Genomic DNA, 15,333 nt, shown 5'->3' on the forward strand with positions numbered 1-15,333 from the left:
ACAGGTTTGGTACGTGGTGTTTGATGAGATGGACGGGTGGGAACGCTCTGGATTCTGGGATCTCTTCCCGCTGTTTACGCTTGACCTCCACGTACTTCACTCTGTGGCACTCGAGTGACTAGCGCCTTCGCGGATGCTTCTTCTCCAGTTTGTGGTTTCTAAGGTAAGTGATTCGCCCATGTCGATGGGGATGTTGCATTTATTTAGGGAGGCTTTCAGCATGTCCTTGTAGCATTTCCTCTGCCCTCCCAGTAATTGCTTGCCATTGCAGAGCTCAGAGTAGGGCACTTGTTTCGGGAGTCTTGCATCGGGCATGCGGACAATGTGGCTCATCTAACACAGCTGGTCAAGCGTGACCAGTGTCTCGATACGGCAGATATTGGCCTGGGAGAGGATGCTCTCATTAGTATGCATATCCTGCCAGTGGATTTGCAGGATTTTGCGGAGGCAACGTTGGTGATATCTCTCTGGGGATTTGAGGTGTCTGCTGTACATTGTTCACGTTTCTGATGCATACAAGAAGGCCGGGACCGCAGCTGCTCTGTAGACCATGAGCCTGGTGCTAGATTTGAGGTCTCGGTCTTTGAATACCCTGTTCCTCAGGCTGCACTGGCACATTGGAGTCGATGCTGGATTTCATCTGCGACGTCTGCTCACGCTGAGAGGAAGGTACCGAGGTATGGGATAATCCAAGTTGTCCAGGGACTCACCATGGATCTTGATGGTTGGAGGATAATTTTGTGTGGCAGGAGTGGACTGGTTTTCTGGATGTTTAGTCTGAGGCCCATTCTTTCACATACCACGGTGACTGTGTCAATGATTGTTTGGAGCTTGGCCTCAGTGTGTGCACACACAGACATCGTCTGCGTACTGCAGCTCGATGACAGACGTTGGGGTGGTCTTGGTTCTAGCCTGGAGGTGTCGGAGGTTGGACAGTTTCCCGCTTGTCCAGTAGGATCGCTCCACTCCCGAGGGGGAGCTTCAGGGTGATGGGGTGGAGTGTTCCTGCAAGGAAGATGGAGAAGAGCATTGGTGCGATGACACTGTTTGACCTCAGTTTTCACACATATTAGATCTGTGGTGGTTCTATTGGTGAGGATCACTGCTTGAATGTCATTGTGGAGCAGGCAGAGAATGGTGACAAATTTCTGTGGGCAGCCAAATTTGAGGAGGATGTTCCACAATCGCTCACGATTGACAGAGTCGAAGGCCATTGCGAGATTGGGAAGGCCATTTACAGAGATTGATGCTGCTCCCTGCACTTTTCCTGGATTTAGCTTGGGCTGAAGATCATGTCCATTGATGTCCTTGCAGCATTTCTCATAGTTCAGCACACCCTCGAACAACAAGTGTTAGCAGAGATGATGTGCTCAAGCCCATGTGACATGAACACATACAAACTACCTAAAATGTAAGGGGTGGCATGTGACGCAGTGGTTAGCACTGGAACTGCGGTGCTGAGGACCCAGGTTCGAATCCCGCCCTGGGTCACTGTCCGTGGGGAGTTTGCACACACTCCCCATGTCTGCGTGGGTTTCACCCGCACAACCCAAAGGTGTGCAGGTTAGGTGGATTGGCCATGCTAAATTGTCCCTTAATTGGAAAAAAATAATAATTGGGTACTCTAAATTTTAAGAAAAAAAACTACCTAAAATGTGGGCCTGGATTCTATGCCCCCGTGGCCGAAATCGCGTCCAGTGCCGGGGCGGAGAATCCATTTCCGCGCATGGAATTGGGACTGCCGCTGGTTCCCCGACTCTCCAGGCCCCGAAAAGCTGCGAACTCGGAGAGTATGCCGCGCAGCATATCCCCTACCTGCGGCCAGTGCTGGAGGCCTGCCCCGCTATTCTCCGCCCCCAACCAGCCGAAGTCCGGATGGCGTGGATCTAACATGGTCCTGCCGTTCGGGAAACTCACATGGCGGCTGCAGACTTAGTCCATGGCCACCATGGATCGGGGCGGGCAGATCGGAGGGCAGGGGGGGCCTCATACGGCACCGGGCTAATTGCCGGCAGTCCAGGTCAGGCGCACGGCCGATCAGACGCACTATTTGGGACGTCCAGCTCTGGTCTGAGTCTGCCATGGAGCATGGCGCGGCCACTGTAGGCCACCGCCATGTGCATGCGCGGCCTCTGACCCGGAAGTGCGGGGGCCCATATCTGCAACAAATGCTGCTAGTATAACGACAAGCCCCTGCTAGTCCCCTGCAGGGTTATGAATATGGGGCCTTTTCACGACAGTTTTTCTGACGACGGCGTGTGGCCATAGTCCCTGAAATGGAGAATCCAGCCCGTGATATGTTACTTACTTAGCCACAGTTAATACATAGACCTCATTTAATGTCACTCATTTAAGAATGAGATGAAAAGGCAGCATGCGGCGCACTGGTTAGCACTGGAACTGCAGTGCTGAGGACACGGATTCGAATCCCGGCCCTGGGTCACTGTCCGTGTCAAGTTTGCACATTCTCCCCGTGTCTGCGTGGGTGTCACCCCCACAACCCAAAGATTTGCTGGTTAGGTGGATTGGCCCTGCTAAATTGCCCCTTAATTGGAAAAGAAAAATAATTGGTCACTTTTTTTTAAAGAATGAGATGAAGAGGCATTTCTTCTCTCGGAGGATAGTGCGTTTGTGGAATTCTTTACCACAGAGGGCTGGGTCATTAAGTATGTTCAAGGCTGAGATAGACAGATTTTTAATCAGTAATGAATCAGGAGTTATGAGGATAAAGCAGGAAAGTGGAGGTTAGGATTATCTGATCAGTCATGATCTCATTGAATAGTGGAGAAGGCTTGATGGGCCAAATGGCCTCCTTCTGCTTCTACATCCTATTGTCTTATGTCTCTCTTTCACTAAGAGTGACAATTGACTCAGCCCTAAGAATAGTGCTTCCCAAACTATTTTCAAATAGCCCAGTATACTGGCTATATATTGCCTAATGCTGATTTTAAGATTATCAGTCCCCAGTGTTCACTATAAGATGATCAATTACCAGTGTTTCCTACAGGACTGTCAGTGCATCGTGTTCACGATAGGATTATCAGTGCCCAGTGTTCACTACAGGACTGTCAATGCACAGTGTTCATTATAGGATTGTCCGTGCCCAGTTTTCACTACCAGGGTTGTCAATGGCTAGTATTCATATAGGGGTGTCAGTGCCTTGTGTTTCCCATGGGATAGTCAGTGCCTAGTGTTACAAAGAAACATACATAGAAGCAGGACTAGGCCAGTCAGCCCTTCGAGCCTGCTCCATCATTCATTATGATCATGGCTGATCATTAAATTCAATACCCTGATCCTGCCCCATCCCTTTAGCCCCAAGAGCTATATCTAATTCCTTCTTGAAATTACATAACATTTTGGCCTTAACTACTTCCTGTGGTAGTGAATTCCACAGATTCACCACTATCTAGGTGAAGAAATTTCTCCTCTCCTCAATTCTGAAAGGTTTACCCCTTGTCTTCAAACTATAACCCCTAATTCTGGACTCCACCATCAGGAACATTCTTTCTGAATCTACCCTGTCTAATTCTGTTGGAATGTTATTTGTTTCCAGGAGCCCCTCTCACTCTTCTCAACTCCAATGAATATAATCCTGAGTTGGTCTCTCCTCAAATGACAGTCCCACCATACCAAGAATCAGCTTGATAAACCTTCACTGCACTCCCTCCATAGCAAGGAAATCCTTCCTCAGATAAGGGCACCATGGCAGTGTTCACTGTAAGGGTGTCAGTGCCAAATGTTCACTATAGGATTGTCAGTGCCTAGTGTTCACTATAGCAGTGTCTAGTGTTCATGCTGGGATTCTCAATACGGGATTGCCAGTGCCCAATGTTCACTAGAGGGATGTCAGTGCTCAGGTACATTTTGGATTGTCAATGTTTAGTGTTCATTATAGGGGTGTGAGTGTCCAGTGTTCACTATAGGGGTGTCAGCAGTGCTCACTATCGGGATGTGAGTGTCCAGTGTTCATTATAGGGGTGTGAGTGTCCAGTGTTCACTATAGGGGTGTGAGTGTCCAGTGTTCACTCTAGGAGTATCAGCAGTGCTCCTTTCGGGAGGGAGTGCTCTGAGGCTGCGCAAGGGATCAGTTCCCGCGATATCTGGGCTTGGCGAACGCTCGCGATAGCGGGCAGGGCGATGGCAGGAGGCCGGCTGGTGGCGGAGGGCCGCCTCAGCGCCGGCTGCTTCGCGTTGGGTGTATCGGTTACCCTGGTGCCGGGGCTCAGTGGGATTCAGTCCGGATTCGTCACCCGCGCACTGCTCGGCACCTACCTGGCTGTCATTAACGTCTTGTTGCTGCTGCTATACCGGGGACTCCATTACCAGGTAACCAGCGGTGAGAGGAGACACGCTGGCTTCATGCAGGGCGGGGTAGCGAGGCGACGGGATTCCGGCTCTTTGCTCAGTTAGGTTCCGGCTGAGAGGGGCTCACCCGGGCTATAAAAGAGACGTTCGGCCCCTGTTCTCGGCTCAGATGCTGTGCAGCGCCCTCTAATGAACGCTGGCAGGTACCGGCGTATGGAGCTGGCCGCGATGCCTCTTGCAGTTGAATAGCATATTCGCACTGCTCTGTCATCTGGTGCCGCTTGCTTCTTTTTTCACCCTGGATGACCTTAGCTTTAATTTAGATCATTCGCCACACAAGAAGCACGTGTTGAGCTAATCCAGGTTTGAAGTCAGTAAATCTCGAGGTGCCGTTCCAGAAACAGCATTTGCCCACTGGCATCTCACAAGTGGGCAACAGATTGCCGAGGGAAGAATATGGACCGTGGCATTTGATGCTTTTCACTGTATTGCCAAGGAATTTTAAGATTCATGGCAAACAATGCTGTCAATTTAATGTCTCACCCCAAAGGGTGGCATGTCAGTCCAATTATTTTGCATTGATGGAGCAACACTCAAAATAGATTTTTAAATTAATTCATGGGATGTGGTGTGGTTGGTTGGGCTAGCATTTGTTGCCCATCCCTAATTTTAATAATAATCTTTATTGTGAATGAGGAAGGAGCAGTGCTCTGAAAACTAGTGATTTGAAACAAACCTGTTGGACTTTAACCTGGTGTTGTAAGACTTCTTACTTTATTGTCACAAGTAGGCTTACATTAACACTGCAATGAAGTTAGTGAAATGCCCCTAGTCTCCACATTCCGGCGCCTGTTCGGGTACACACGGAGAATTCAGAATATCCAATTCACCTAACAGCATGACTCTTGGGACTTGTGGGGAGGAAACCGGAGCACCCGGAGAAGACCCACGCAGACACTGAGAACGTGTGCAGACTCCACACATAGTGACCCGAGCTGTGAATCAAACCTGGGACCCTGGAGCTGGAAAGCAACAGTGCTACCCACTGTGCTGCCCTTGAATTGAGTGGCTTGCTAGGACACTTCAGAGGGCAATTAAGAATCAGCCACATTGTTGTATGTCTGGAGTCACGTAAGCCAGGCCAGGTAAGGAAGGCAGGATTCCTTCCCTAAAGGGCATAGTGAACCAGGTGGGTTTTTACAACAGTCAATAATAGTTTTATGGTCATCATTAGACTTTTAGTTCCTGATTTTTTTAATGCAAATTCATATTTGACAGTCACATGCGATATTAGTGCAGATGAACAAAAGCTTGGTCAAAGAGGTAAGTTTTAAGAAGTGCCGTACAAAAGAGTGACATGGAAAGGGGTAGGCAACAGCACTGAACAAAAACAGAAAATGCTAGAGAGAACTGGAAATAGGATCAGATTTATGCTTTTTGAGGGAGGACGGGGTGTGTGGAGCAATGAGGCTGGAGAAGAGGGCCAGTGATGGGTATCATCCGGTCAGAGTCATCCAGACTTGAAACGTTAGTTCCGCTCTCGCTCCACAGATGCTGTCAGGCATGCTGAGATTGTCCAGCATTTTCTGTTTTTATTTCAGCATCTGCAGTAATTTGTTTTCATCTTAGCACTCTGTGAATTTAGACTGGTACAAAGATTGGTGATTAAGGAAGATGATAAATTTGAACTCTCCTATTGTTATGTATATAGTTAATCTAGTTTCAAGGTAAATCAGGTCTTTAGGATAAGAAGTCATTCAATTTTTAATTGTGAAAAGCAAATTTAAAATACATACTGGGCAAAAACTACTTATTTAAAAACGGATGATTACAACATAGAAATTGTTGTAATTTCTATTCCGCTCAATCATTGCGTACTTAGGGCTGCCTTCCTAATCTTTTTCATCGACCATTTGTTTTTAAATGTTATCCTGACGTCTGCTTCAGCCATTAACTCTGGTAGTATGTTCTAAAGCCTGACAGCTCGTGTGTGTGTGTAAGCTTCTTCTGCTTGTCATAAATTTCTTATGGATAATCCAATTCTGACATATCAATCACTGGAATAGTCTGCCTCTGTCAACTTTGTCCCATTCCTCCATTTTAAATGCCTCTCAAATTACTCTTTAATATCCTTTGTTCGAACACAAACAGCCCCAATTTTTCATGTCCGTCTTCCTTTTTTACATAAAATTACATAAAGTTACAGTGCAGAAACAGTCCATTTGAACCAACTAATCTATGTTGATCCTTGTTGAATGTTGCCCCCAATCTCAGTTTATTCTCCGGTATCCTCTGCCACCAGGGCCCCAACTCCAAATGGACAATTCTCACTGATGTATTTGAAGGACACTGTTCTTAAAAATACAATCTCCTCATTTCCCTCCTTGCATCCCTTAGGGTTTAACCTTTTTATTTGTTTTCTCATTCACTTATTAATATTAGTTTGTTTCTAACCTATTTATATATCCTTAGTATTCTGGATTTTGTTTTTATGGTGTATATTTATTCACCCGTTACAGTCTCCTTTTTAAAAAAAGTAATGGTTTTCAAATCCTATGTGCCCATTTCTTCCCAGCTCGCCTCATTCACCTTCCCAAAACCTACCTTATTCCCATCTGATGTAATTCTGTGCTGACGTTTACCCATTCATATTATGGTCACTGTTGTTGAGTTATTCATCCACACTTAACACATCGACTTGATCCAGTTTTTTATTTTTAACGGGATCTAGCAACACCTCTCCCTCTTGACATGCAAACATTTCTTGAGGAAGTCCTGCACATACTGTAGGAATTCCTTTCATCATTTATTTTCACCCTGTTCCAATCGATGGATAGATAATTGAAATCTAGGATAGAATTTTACAGCATCGAAAGAGGCCCTTTGGCCCATCATGCCTGTGCTGGTCATCAAATGCCTATCTATTCTAATCCCATTTTCCAGTCTTGGTCCGTATCCTTGTATGCTATGGTATTTCAAGTGCTCATCTAAATGCTTCTTAAATGTGAGGGTCCCCTGGCTGTACCACCCTATCAGGCAGTGAGTTTCAGATTCCCACCACCTTCTGCATGAAAAAGCTTTTCCTTAGATGCCCTCTAAATCTCCTGTCCATTACCTTAAATTTATGCCCCTGGTTATTGACCCCTCTACTAAAGAGAAAAGTTTCTTCCTATCTATGCCCTTTATAATTTTGTCCCCCTCCCCATAGCATTCTCTGCTCTGTAAAACACCCCAGCCTAACCAACCTCTCTTGATAGCTGAAAGGCTATCATCCAGGCAACATCCTGGTGAATCTCCTCTGCACCCTTTCTAATTCAATCACTTCCTTCCTATAGTGTGGTGACCAGAACTGCACACAGTACATCCTAGATGTGGCCTAATGAGCACTTTATACAGCTCCATTATAACCTCAACTGCTCTCCTCAGCTAATAAAGGCAAGTATCCCAGATGCCTTTTTAACCACTTTATCTACCTGTCCTGCTGCCTTCAGGGACCTATGAACATGCACCCCAAGGTCCCTCTGGTCCTCTGTACTTCCTAGGATCCTACCATTCATTGTGCTCCCTTGCCTTGTTAGTCCTCCCAAAATGCATCACCTCACACTTTTCAGGATTAAATCCCATTTGCCACTGTTCAGCCTATCTGACCATCCAGTCTATATTGCCCTGTAATCTAAGGCTTTCCTCCTCCGTATTTACCACACCACTAATTTTTGTGTCATTGCAAACTTTAAAAAAAATTTTTTAGAGTACCCAATTATTTTTTTCTCCAATTAAAGGCCAATTTAGCATGGCCAATCCACCTAACCTGCACATCTTTGGGTTGTGGGGGTGAAACCCTTGCAGACATGGGGAGAATGTGCAAACCACACAGACAGGGACTGGTTTAGCACAGGGCGAAACAGCTGGCTTTTAAAGCAGACCAAGGCAGGCCAGCAGTGCGGGTTCAATTTCCGTACCAGCCTCCCCGAACAGGTGCCAGAATGTGGCGACTAGGGGCTTTTTGCAGTAACTTCATTTGAAGCCTACTTGTGACAATAAGCGATTTTCATTTTGTTTTTCATTTCAGTGACCCAGGACTGGGATTCGAACCCGGGTCCTCAGCACCGCAGCCCCGATGCTAACCACTGTGCCACATGCCGCCCTGTCATTGCGAACTTACTGATCATATCACCCATATTCCTGTCTGGATGATTAATGTACACTACAAACAATGAGGCACCCAGCATCAATCCCTGCGATCCCTGGACACAGGCTTGCAGTCTCAAAACCAACCTTCAACCAACATCCTCTGCCTCATGCCACTAAACCAATTTTGGATCCAATTTGCCAAATTGACCAGTCTCCCAATCAAAATCCTGTAAAAGCCTTACTGAAGTCCATATGGACTATAACAATTGCACTGCCCTCATCTACACTTACTCAAAAAATTCAATCCAATTTGTTAGACATGATCTCCCCTTGACAAAGCTACGCTGACTACCTTTTTGATTCATCCTTGCCTCTCCAAGTGGAGATTAATTCTGTCCCTCGAGTCTTTTCCAATTTCCCTACTGCTGATGTTCAACTCACTGACCTGTAATTACCTGGTTCGTCCCTGCTTCGCTTCTTGAAATATAAGTTGTCCTCTGTCCACCTGTGGCCAGAGAGGATTTGAAAAATAAATAATTTTATTCTTCCAAGCTATCTGATCTATTGACCAATGTTATCATCTATTTCCTTCCCATAAAGGGTCTGTAGTGCAAACCCATTAATGCAACAGTCCCCTTTTTTTATCTTTGATCTTGTCCAAAGCCAATTTTTGCATATATTAATCTGCTCTACATCCCGTATTCCCTCCTTTACCAGTATTCACACTCCACTATTTGTATTTGTTCCAAATTTATCCATGCTCCAGTTCATAGGTTATCCTAAACAAGAATACAGCCAATCTTCCATCTTCCCCAGAACTGATAATTAGAAACCCTCCACTTGACATCACTCTTTAGCCAAGTATTAAGGTCACTAATCTTCCTATCCTTTCCATTTCTAATGCATGGCAGGGAACAGAATCTGGAGATTACCAACCCTGAAGTCCTCTTCTGAACTGCTTTCTAATCCTAAACTCCTTTTGCAGAATTACAGACTCCTCCTTTCCTGTGTTGTTGGCTTCCACTGATGGTGCTGATTGGCTGCTACTTTTCCCCTTTCAGAATCTTCTTTTGAAACTTGGGATGCAACAAAAGCTTATTCCTACCTTTCCTCCCTGACCAGCTCCGTTCTCAAACTGGTTGGAATAATCCAGCAGATGAGGCAGTCGAGTCATATGTGGGCATTCAAAATGCCGGTGAATGTGCTGAGTGGTTAGCACGGTTGCTTCACAGCTCCAGGGTCCCAGGTTAAAGTCCCAGCTTGGGTCCCTGTCTGCAGAGTCTGCATGTTCTCCCCGTGTCTGCGTGAGTTTCCTCCAGATGCTCTGGTTTCCTCCCACAGTCCAAAGATGCGCAGGTTAGGTGGATTGGACATGCTAAATTGCCCTTAGTGTTAGGTGGGATTGCGGGGATGGGGTAGAGGTGTGGGCTTTAAGTGGGGTGCTCTTTCCAAGGACTCGATGGGCCGAACAGCCTCCTTCTGAACTGTAAATTCTATGAAACTCTGGGTCACATCGCTTTTCTCAATCATAGCATTTTCATTTTAAAATATTGCATCTGCTCTGCTTGAGCTCTGTTTGAATCACTTGTTGAGGCTGTTTCTCAAATATGTTTCCCAACTTTTATTGTTTGCCCCTAGGTTGCTGTGAGGGCCTGTTTCCTCGGCTTTGTTTGTGGCTGTGGTTTATTACTAAGTTTTGGAGGATCATCATGGCAACACTTTGGCTGGTAAGCTGGATGTCAGAATAAATTTGTTCATTGTCACTTCATATTCGACTTTGCTCACTGGTGTAAAAGTTAATTGTGTAATACTAATGCCTGCTAATTCTTCCAGCCCACCTGCCACTTTATCCTGTTAAAACATGTACGACCCATCGGCATTATGTTATGGAAGATTGACTAATATATTTACTTTAAAGAGATGTACCAATGTGACTTATGACTTTACGGCTACTCTCCCAAAGTACCCGTCTTTTGTGTCTTTTCACCAAAAATATCTCCCCCACAACCAACCACCTGCTGCAAAAATTTAAAAAAGAGCCATACTCAGACATTCTGAGTGATGTCCTGGTACCCAGACAGATTGCTCAGGTAGTGACCGTATGCCCTGTGATGGCTCGTCTCTGTTTAGTAGTTGGCACAAAGAACTCTTGAATTTCAGAGGGATATTGAAAGTTTCTGTTTGTTTTTTCACAGGTACTTGTGCTCTCTGAGTATTTTCCATTATTCGGAATACCTGGTGACTGCGGTTATCAATCCCAAATCCCTCTCTCTGGACTCCTTCCTGTTAAATCATAGCGTGGAATACAAGCTTGCAGCCATGTCATCCTGGGTGGAATTCACCATCGAGAAACTTCTCTTTCCAGGTGTGTAAACGTGTTGTGTTTTGTTCTCGGATTCACAGGGCGTGGTGTCGTGTTTGAGGAGTGGTGCTGAGTTCTAAATTCCCCTGCCCGTTACATATCTGATGTGGTTCATGATATGAGCCAGATTTACACTGTACTGGTCAGGTATGTTTTAAAAAAAATTTAAAGTACCCAATTCATTTTTTTTTTCCAATTAAGGGGCAATTTAGCATGGCCAATTCACCTACCCTGCACATCTTTGGGTTGTGGGGGGAGACCCACGCAGACACGGGGAGAATGTATAAACTCCACCCGGACAGTGACTCAGAGCCGGGATCGAACCTGGGACTTCACTGCCGTGAGGCAGCAGTGCTAACCACTGTACCACCGTGCTGCCCATGGTCAGATATGATGCGGCAAAATTGCTACATCGCAATTTCCTTCGGTTTTGGCACTGTGTTAATCATTTGACCATGCAGACCAAAGCCTTGTCCTATCCCTGTGTGACAAGTCACTTCATGACAGCAGCCCTTTGTTAGTAATTGGGCATGTTTTATTTATGCGGGCCCAGGACACTGTGGCTTATCTTAGAGCTGTTGCCTTGACTGAGATGAGCAAATTCCTAGAGCAGATATCCAACCTGGGACCTTCCTACTTTCTAACTCAATTCCATGCCATTGACTGCATTTTTGGAGAGCGATCAGGATAGAGACTAATCCTGCAACTCCTGTCACCAAAACTCGACTCTTCAACCACTCCAGCAAAAGGAGCACATGAGTAGGTAACTATTAGAATCATAAAATGGTTACAGCAGAAGAGAAGGCTATTCGGCCCATTAATTCAATGTCAGCGCTCTACATGATCAATCCAACTAGCCTTACTACCCTGCCCTTTCCTCATATTTCCACAATTGTTCTTCTCAACAAGTATTTAATTAATTCACTTTTGAAAACCAAAAATCTGCTTCTGCCATGTACTCGGGCAGTGTGCTCCAGAGAGTGACCACACATTGTGTATAAAGGTTTTTCTTGGTGTAGCCTTTGGCTCTTTTGCCATTCACCTAATATTGATATCCTCTTGTTCTTGACCCTTCCGCAAAAGGGAACAGTTCTATCTACACTCTCGTGATCCCTCATGATTTTGAACACCTTGACAAATCAGAAACTTCTCTGCTCTAAGGAAAACAGCTCTAGCTTCTCCAAATCTATCCACGTGTCTGGAGTTCTCATCCCTAGAACCATTCTCATCAATTTATTCTGGGCCCCCTCAAAAGTCTCCCTCATCCTTCCTAAAGTTGGTGCCCAGATAGGGTACAACACACCAGTTGAGAGTGAACCAGTGTTTTATAAATGTTCATCATGACTCTCTTGCTTTTATACTCTATATGCAACTGTTCATAAAGGCCTGGATTCCTATGTGTTTTTAATCGCTTTCTCAACCGGTCCTGCCACTTTCAACAATTTGTGCACATATACTTTCAATCCTTCTGCTCCTGTACCCACTTTAGAATTGTACCCTTTGACTTATGTCGCCTTTGCCCTTTCTTCCTACCAAAATGTATCACTTTGCACTTCTTTACCTTACATTTCACCTGCCACGCATTTGCCCATTCCGGCAGCCTGTCTGGCCTCTTGAAGATTATCACCATCTACTTCACTGTTGACTGCACTTTGAAGTTTTGTGTTCTCTGCACATTTTGAAATTGTGCCCGATACACCCAGGTCTAAGTCATTAATGCATATCAAGCAATGGCCCTCGTGCTGATCCCTGATGAGTCACAATACATTTTCATCCAAGCTGAAAAACAAGCATTCAGCAATACTCTTTCCTGTCCGTTAACCAATTTCTATCCATGCTTCCAGGGCCCTTTTTATTCCATGGGCTTCAACTTTACTGACGAGCCTGTTGTGTGGCGGTTTTAACGATCGAAAAAAAATTGTTTTGCTTTTCACTTGAAGGCCTGAAGCAGATCACGTGGCTTAGTTTCTTCGGTTTGCTGATGGTCCTGGTTGGAGAGTTGCTGCGCAAGGCAGCCATGCTGACTGCTGGGTCAAACTTCAATCATATTGTACAGAACGAGAAGGCTGAGACCCACAGGCTTGTCACCACTGGAATCTACTCTTGGTCCAGGCACCCCTCCTACGTGGGATGGTTTTACTGGAGTATCGGCACTCAGGTAGGTTCATCATTGGCTTCTGCACAGTGCCATCGGGAGCAAGTGTGTGCTGCTGCTCCTTGTGCCACTGACGTTACGTAATGCAGTCAAAGCGGGTTCATACTTCTGAAATGTAGACCAACTTTTTGTGGGGACAGAGAACTGAAAGTTAAGGCATAGGGAAACCAACCTCTTTCCGTTGGCCTACGATCGGTACAGTGAGAAAAAAGCATGGCTAGAAGGTTACATGTATCAGTTGTACTCCTGGGGCCCTTAGTATCTTGGAAGGTGATTAGGTTCTAAGATCTGGAAGGGTTCTTGCTCTCAATGAAGGGGCTACAGTGACTCGGATTCAAATCATTGGTTTATTTCTCAAGGCTGATTGACACATTTAATGTGATGTGTGGTTCAGGCAAGCTTTAAGGATTCCTGTTCTGTAAACACCACTTCCACCAGGGACTGTAGCTGGTACTAGATCCAGCACAAACCATTGCAGTGTGGCACAATTCAAATATAATTCTAACTTTTCTTTTAAATCCCTGCTGCAAAGTACAAATGCACTGGGAGATGAAACTGTAACAACCATTGTCCAAGTAATGAGCTAATTGTTGCCTCTTTCTCTTTCAGATAATTTTGTGTAACCCCATCTGCGTTGTAGGATATACGCTGGCTTCATGGCGTTTCTTCCGTGAACGCATCGAGGAAGAGGAAATGACCCTAATTCAGTTTTTTGGTGAAGATTATGAGCATTACAAGAAGCGGATTCCAACACGGCTTCCTTTCATCAAAGGTGCCAAATTAGAGCCATGAAATCAGAAGAGGCGGGAAGCGAGAAATACGTAATCGAAACGGGCCGTGAATACATGGGCTACCGTTTAAACCTTAGCACCTGAATATTGTTTGATTTCAGCTTTGAAAGAACTCCACGGCTGTGCTGTTGAGAATATGTTAGCTAGCTTCAGTCTGTTAGAGCAAGAATAAGGTGCTGCAGAGGACCTATCTGTGCTGGGGTGCTGTGTTGAGGATGGTGGGGAACTAGAAACAGTGCAAATTATAAAGGCCACTCGCTGCAGCCATTTCTTTGACAAAGCCATTTGTTATAAAGTTGGTACTTCATCTAAAGACTTCTTTTTTGACCAAAAACAAAGTTCACAGAGTGCTGCTTTATACTGTGTAAGGATGTCACAGTATTGTAATATACCAACGTATTATATCAGAAAAGTAATTTCCATAATTATCAGTCTCCTGCTGCAAACAGAGGATGATCATGGTTTGTAGAAAATAAGTACAGCTGCTTTTTATTTTGTCTGGACCAAAACTTGCTGCATCTTACTCAGAACAATGCTAAAATTAGTGATATTTTACATAGTCATTTTTAAAAAAAAAGCTCAAACACCAATTCACCTCTGGGTTCTAGTTACTACATCCAGCCAGGTTTATGGAATAAAAAATTTCCTCTGCAAGGACCCGTCATAAAATGTGTTTCTACTGAGCATGGACCCATTTCTCAAAATCTACAACAGTGGATGAATTGACAACTACATTGGCATTTTCACCGAAGAGAAGCGAGCTGGGGGGTTGGTTGTATTGGTGCAGTTAGAGCTGAGGCATGTTGTTGGAATAGTGTAGAGGGAGCTTTACTCTATCTTTCAAGTGCTATATCAACCCTGGGAGTGTTTGATGGGCAGTGTAGAGAGAGCTTTGCTCTGCGCCTAACCCTTGTGGTACCTGACTTGGGCCAACTACATTCTGACACTGGGTGGCTGAAATGAAAATGGCCCATTCCCTCGCAATGACGTCCCTCACCTTGATGAGAAAAATGTACGCAGAAAATGTCCACATTTTATTGAGTACAATTTATTACTTCTGCATGGTTGAGGGAGAAGGGAAAAGCATAATTTACTTAACAAGTAAAAACTGTAAATGCTGGAAACCTGAAATAAAAATGGGTGCTTACCTGAAATATTACTCGGTTGCATGCTGACTGACTCACTGTGCTTTCCAGCATTGTCTATTTTTGTAACAACATGATTGATTTTGAGCCTAGCCCCGAGTTACCATGAGTAGGATCACGGTATATTCAAGCGCGTGGAGAAATCATGGGAGATGTTCATGAGGTTTCCTTTTGGAATCTACCAGAAAATGTCTTTCAAATTAAAGAAAGATTCTGCACCAACGCACCATCTGCCATTTTGAAGTTGTCTGGTTCTTATCTCAATTTTTCCCGTACTCTGAATCGCTTCTCTTGGACCAAACAATATGAAAACAGCTAAACCGTGATTATTGATCACTATCCAATGCAGTGCAGATTTGCCTCACACGTTTTGCACCATCAATAGCAACGTACTTTTATAATGTGCCTTTGATGTTGAAAAATGCCTCCGTGCTTCACAGA

At 45.0% G+C, this 15,333-nt stretch overlaps 1 protein-coding gene across 2 annotated transcripts; it reads left to right on the plus strand.

The window, feature by feature from the left end:
• The first annotated feature begins 7 nt into the window (after positions 1-7).
• icmt (isoprenylcysteine carboxyl methyltransferase) lies at positions 8-14,906 on the plus strand. Of its 2 annotated transcripts, none has more exons than XM_072478098.1 (5): positions 8-163; positions 10,078-10,166; positions 10,635-10,804; positions 12,742-12,959; positions 13,566-14,906. In XM_072478098.1, the coding sequence occupies exons 1-5, from the start codon at positions 134-136 to the stop codon at positions 13,746-13,748; spliced, it is 690 nt and encodes a 229-aa protein (XP_072334199.1). In that variant the 5' UTR covers positions 8-133; the 3' UTR covers positions 13,749-14,906. The 2 variants fall into 2 exon arrangements, with proteins under 2 accessions (XP_072334199.1, XP_072334198.1); XM_072478097.1 differs by lacking the exon at positions 8-163 and adding an exon at positions 4,119-4,329.
• The last annotated feature ends 427 nt before the right edge of the window (positions 14,907-15,333 follow it).

The sequence above is a fragment of the Scyliorhinus torazame genome, chromosome 16 (assembly GCF_047496885.1).
Source record: "Scyliorhinus torazame isolate Kashiwa2021f chromosome 16, sScyTor2.1, whole genome shotgun sequence".
Taxonomy (NCBI): domain Eukaryota; kingdom Metazoa; phylum Chordata; class Chondrichthyes; order Carcharhiniformes; family Scyliorhinidae; genus Scyliorhinus; species Scyliorhinus torazame.